This window comes from Bombina bombina, chromosome 4 (genome assembly GCF_027579735.1).
Source record: "Bombina bombina isolate aBomBom1 chromosome 4, aBomBom1.pri, whole genome shotgun sequence".
In the NCBI taxonomy this organism is placed as follows: domain Eukaryota; kingdom Metazoa; phylum Chordata; class Amphibia; order Anura; family Bombinatoridae; genus Bombina; species Bombina bombina.
The window spans coordinates 1,067,440,423-1,067,446,422 of record NC_069502.1 but is presented as its reverse complement, the minus strand read 5'-3'; the positions used below and the strand labels follow the sequence as shown (position 1 = coordinate 1,067,446,422).

Genomic DNA, 6,000 nt, shown 5'->3' with positions numbered 1-6,000 from the left:
GTTTACTCATATTGCTTATATTTGCACCCAGGCGGTTGCCTCTTGGTGGGCTGAGCTGGAAATTGCTTGGATGTATATATATATATATATATATATATATACAGGAACAAACGTTTGTTCCTGTATGTTACCTCATTTTTGCACCCAGGCTGCTGACGATTGGTGGGTTAAACTGGATTGTGTTAAGTATATATATATTCAGTATATATATATATATATATATATATATATATATATATACACACAAGCACACGTATACACTTAAATTGCTAATGTTCCAGATAACTGAAAATTCCCTATTGTGACACGTTAATGATGTTTAACCATTGTATTTATTTATTTAAAAAAAAAATCCAATTTATTTGCAATATTTTATTGACATCTTTATAATATATAACAACATGTTTATGATTCATAGTAATTGATTAACTTTCTTGATATTTCTGCATAAAACATATTTACAACCATACAAATTAGTTACTCTAAAAACTGAATTACAGTAGCTTGCTTGTGTTTACATTTTTTCTGTATTAATATTTTATTGGCATAAAATGTGTGTTTTTTTTTCCATCTGAAATGTTAAAAAAGCATGCTTTAAGATTTTGTAATATGCAATATTATAATATTGTGATATTTTGTGGACATAAATGTTACTGCTTGAACAAGGAATGCAATTATGTTTTACTTATTTTTAATTAAATATGTTTAAACTAATTTTGTTTAATAAATTGCATTGAATGGGAAAATCTTATTTTTTATTAAGGACATTACAGTGCAAAGTTTTAGCAATATTGTTTTTAATATCCCATAAACCATACACATCATATCTTTTTTTTCTTGTATTTAGAAAAATGTCCTAGAGCTCTAAATTATTGATTGTAAAAATAATAAAAGAAATGCTTTTTCATAAAAATGTGCTAAATAATTTAGGAACAGAAATCAATGTTTAAACAAATTTCACACCTCCTGAGGAATGTTTTATTATTGACACCATATTTCAGTTTTAGTGATTCAGAGGTACTAATGTGTAAACGGATCCAGTACTGCTCTTTGGTCCTGGAACATAATGTCCATTTCTCATGTGAAGGTTATGGGCAGATGAGGAAGTCTCTGTTCTGAAAATTTGCGCTTGTGTCTTGCAGCAACCAAACTTGCTCATTAAAATATAAAAATCCCTTTGAAATGTCTTTGTGAAAATAGCATAGAGAAATGGATTGGCACATGAATTAATTGGATAGAACAGAACCAAAAGAATCTTGGAACTGGATACAGTTATAAGAGGAATCTTTAGCGAAGCAGAAATGGCAAAGAATGAAATTGGGGCCATACACAAAAAATCTGTGAATATCAATATAGCCATACGTTTGGCAACCTTTGTGTCACTATTTGAAGAGATAACATTTGGATTTCTCACAGTTAAGTAGATGCCAATATAGCAGGTGCAGATGACTACAAATGCCAAAACATTAAGCACCAGAAGGAACAAAATATATCCTTGAGAAAGAGGGGTTTCTATGTCCATCGGTAAACAGATGCTCACCTTCATATAGCTGCTGATACCAAAAATAGGAAGCACAGCAACTGTGAATGCAAATATCCAGCCTGAAATCATTATAACTGTAGCATGTCGAAATCTCACTTTGCGGTCTAATTGCATTGCATATGTTATTGTATGCCATCTCTCTAAGGTTATAACAGTTAGAGTATATACAGAAAGTTCACTTGCAAACACAGTGAAAAACCCTGCGGCTTCACAGCCTGCCCCGGTCTGCCAGTCAATTGCATAGTTATGGTATTGGCCTTTTGTCTTAATGTCCACAGATGCAATAAGTAAAAGATATATACCCATGCATACATCTGCAAATGCAAGATTGCACATTAAAAATCTGGAAACAGTAAATTTATACTGAGTGCTAATTAAAACAATGAGTACAAATGCATTCCCTGTGATGGCCATAATACTGATACACCATATTAATACTCTTAAAGAGTTGTATCCCATAATATCTTCACATGGATTAAATGCATCCGGTTTAGGTTCGCAACTGACATCACGAACTTCAATGCATAAGTAGTAGTCAAACCCAAAATATTCCTCCTTTTCTTTCTGATCAAAATTTAATCCATAATTGAAAATGTCCACTGGCTTCTGTTCCTCTGGAGTGTTATTGCATATTGGATGCAATTCTGAACTGGAAAAATAAAGAAATAAACATTCATTAAATAAATGATCAAATATATGAGTAAATAATGTTTTCTATTAAATAGACAATCAATTTTGTTTTGTTTGACATGCTTTTTTTTTTTTTTTTTTTGAGGTTATGAAACAAAACAAGTTACAGTCAAAATTTCCAAAGTGAATATGTTCATACAACCAGTAATGTTTACATTCAGTACAGACCTCAGGTTTTTAATTATGATAATGCTAGGATATCCCCTTTAAAGTTAATGAAGTTTACGCTAGAATGATATCCCCTAGTGATAAGCGGGGGCCACTCTTGGGCCCCAGGATACAGTAATGACCTATACGGGGAATAACTGGGGAAAGAGGACTAATTGGGCCACTCTTTGACCCACTGTATTATAAAGAACAGCAGTTAATTAACCACATTAACTAAAACTTATAAAAGAATGCTGTGGGCTAGTCTAAAAGAAAATAAGAGTACAAGTGTATAACGCTATCCAGCACCTTTGTCTGTGATGGTACTGAAAATGGGGCATACAGAAATGTTCACATGTGGGAGCATATAGCAAACATTGTTAACAACTAAACACCATAAAATATGTACATAACTTAGATATTTCCAGGTCAAGGAGATATAGAAAAAACAAAAACAAGAACATTTATCCATGTTTTAGGTAAATTACTGCCCATAAGCAAAGAACTGTATGGATTTTTTACTTTATTTAGGAAATATTATTATAGGTCTTCTATATTGATGGACTCATGGGCTATTTGCTCTGGAAGGCATATGCATGTATATATTAAGTGTACAGTTGGGATTATACACCTAGAGCCTTGTTCTAAAGCATTAGTGATGAACTGGTAATGACAGATCATAGGCTTATGGGTCATAGGGCGCGCCTTTAATTTTGTAATGGTCTCCCAGCAGCCATGAGGACCTGTAAATTGTAGGAGTACTAGGAGGATTGACAGCCCATCGAGAATATCTATAGAGGTAACACATATACAAACAACATACTGATATAACCGCCCCAAACAAACCTAACAGTGGACAGAGATAAATAGGCAGTTGTGAACAGACAGTGTGCTAATACAGTTAGTGTAACTACATAAGACTGGCATACTATTATATCAGATATAGTTAACTGTGGTTACATGTTTGTCATAGTGCTGCCTGGAAAAAACATACTAAAATATATAGAACCCCCGGGACTGTGCTGGAACCTGTCGGCCCCCTGTAAATGTTAATACTTTCCCAGGAATGCTGAAACGGGTTGAATTGAGGGCTGATTTAACTCCAAGTACGGGATAGAAAGTAAGTAACGTGTACAGTCCTCCTAGACTTTATGTAGTGTGAATAGTTGTGGATTCACAGACCGCATCGTTAAATTCCAGGTCTTATGCTTTAATAAGGTTGTGTCTCTAGTACAATCTAACTAGCAGGGCAGTTTTAAGTGCTTAGTAGTACTGTCGGTATACAGAACAGTGTCCCAGGCTAGAATATCAGTTCGATAAGGAAAAGCTCTATCCTACCCCTGTTTTCAGTATTCGGCCAGCTGGAAGATATTGGTGTAGCCAAAAACAGGACCATTGCTTCTGAGGAGCGCAACTATCACAGCTCCCTATCTTATCTGATGTGAGTACCTCGTATAGCTGATCAGAGGTTTGCTGTCGATCCTGCAAGTCACAGAGTTGAGCAGAGCATTGCAGCGGCTTTTTTTGTTGTCTATTCACGGCACTTCCAGGGATCTCCAGGCCCATCTGTTTCAGCCCTGGAACACCACACTTCCTCTCAGGAGACCCTGAGCAGGTTACAGGACTGTATGCTTCGCCCAATATAAGCCGCTGTACCGGAGGCTGTCGCCGGACGCTAGAGGCATCACTCTGATCAGACTCAGTGGTAGCTCCGTTGTCTTCTGCAGCCATGGGACCCGGCACCAGGGATGTCGAGTCGTCTCCACCCATAGGGCCAGCCATGGCTGCGGGAGAATTATCATCCAGCCTGGGTGTTAGGGCAAGGTGTGTTAAAGGCCGCTCAGTAGAATTTCGCTCTGGTGGAGTTGTTGCATGCATCCGGTTCTCTCTAACGGCTGTGCACATCTGTGATAGTGCCCCAAAGCTGTCCACAATGAGATCCGACAGCTTCCGGTAATGCATATCAAATAGTTCAGTGATTGAGTCCTCAAAGTGCTGCCACTTAAGTGTCATATTGCTGTTGGCGAGGCAAAGAATAAAAGATATAAAAGTATATCCCCAAGAGTTTATGTATGTGCTGTTAGGTAAAGAAAGGAAAGGACAGCTTTCAAAGCTGCTATACCCGGATAACCGGGGGGGGGGTTAGGTATAGGCCAGACCCGCTTCAAGGCCTCCACTGCGTACCTCACCGTTCCAGTACTTCAGGGCAGAAGGTGGCTTTGCATTTTAGATCAAACTGTGTAGCATAAGTTACTATACTAGAATAAATGTGTTTCAATCCTAGATGGAGCCATAGCTAAGCGATATGCAGTGGATAGATATGCTCAACTCTTCAGCTGCTGAAATAAGTGACCATCATGGCCGCCGCCCGGAAGCATCCCCTGTTTGACATGTTTTACCTTATTATTGATAAAATATTTTTTCTTTAACCCCTTGAGTGATAATGAATATATTTAAAAAAACAAACACCCCCCCCCCTAAATTCCAGCTTAGCACCCAGGTGGGAAAATGCTTAGCACTCAAAGGGTTAAAGGGACAGTATACACCAAAACAAACGTGCAGTATTTTCAGTACATATAGAGACGTACATCATACGCACTTGTTACAGAACTAAAGCTTTCCCCACACTCTCAAACTAGTGTACTTAAAGCAGGAAGTCACCGGTTATTCATTATTGGAGATTCTAGCCTGTATGCTCTGTGTACAAACATGAAGCATTGCAAATTCTCCCTAATGCAGCCTACAAAAATCACAGTTGTTCTTTCCTTTTCTGTTTCACAAAAATGTGGTTGAATCTCCCCTCCTCCCTTCCTCTCCGTTTACTTAGCCACTGCAGAAAACGGACATGAATATCACACTCAGAGCTCTGTGAATTTGAAATATGATCCTCACATCGTTTTACAGAGAGTGTGTGTGCGTTCTTCCTGTCCGGTGCCCTAAACTGTGATGGGGGGGGGGGGGGGTAAGATTGCACCACATTTTTACAGACCAGGAGTGCCCAAGTGTGGATTAGTTATATCTTCATTGTTTGACGTAAAACCTTTTACACTCTAACAGTCACTCACAGTGAAGGGGTTAAGTAGTGCAGCGATTGGCAGTAAATATAAATATATATGTATATGAATATATACATATATATTTATGTGTTTATAAGTGTATAAACACATAGAAACACATACATATATGTGTATATAAGCATATACATATATATTTATTGGGAACTCACAGTCCTCGTAGACCATAATGTAAATCAGTGCCGTTTTTTTTTTCTATCACCCTATACTCGCCAACTTTAGCCTTAAAAAAACTGCTTAGTGCAGTTTTTTTTTTTAAATTCTAATTTGTTTTATTTTAAAATAAGCCACTACACACATTTTCGGGGGGGGGGCCATTGGGGGACATTTAAAAAATTTACCATAGGTCTGACTTCTGGTTAATTTTTTGAGTGCTAATTGCTACTGCAAGCTAAATTACCACTCCTTCTGTAATCTAGCCCACAATGGGTCATCCTTTAACATTATCAATAGATGTGTGGACCTTTTAGAGGAGAAAATAAAGCATACATAATTAGAAGGAAAAAACAAATTAGCAAATCAACAAAAAAGGAAAAATATACAATA

General features: G+C 37.0%; 1 protein-coding gene across 2 annotated transcripts in view; it reads right to left on the bottom strand.

Annotated features, from left to right (window-relative positions):
• Positions 1-746: 746 nt before the first annotated feature.
• The window catches only part of LOC128657795 (follicle-stimulating hormone receptor), a 626,230-nt gene continuing 620,976 nt past the window's right edge, over positions 747-6,000 (bottom strand). For both annotated transcript variants that reach the window (XM_053712211.1, XM_053712212.1), the window contains one exon: positions 747-2,192. In XM_053712211.1, coding sequence (XP_053568186.1) covers positions 1,004-2,192 — 1,189 coding nt within the window. In that variant the 3' untranslated portion in view covers positions 747-1,003. The remainder of the gene's footprint in view (positions 2,193-6,000) is intronic.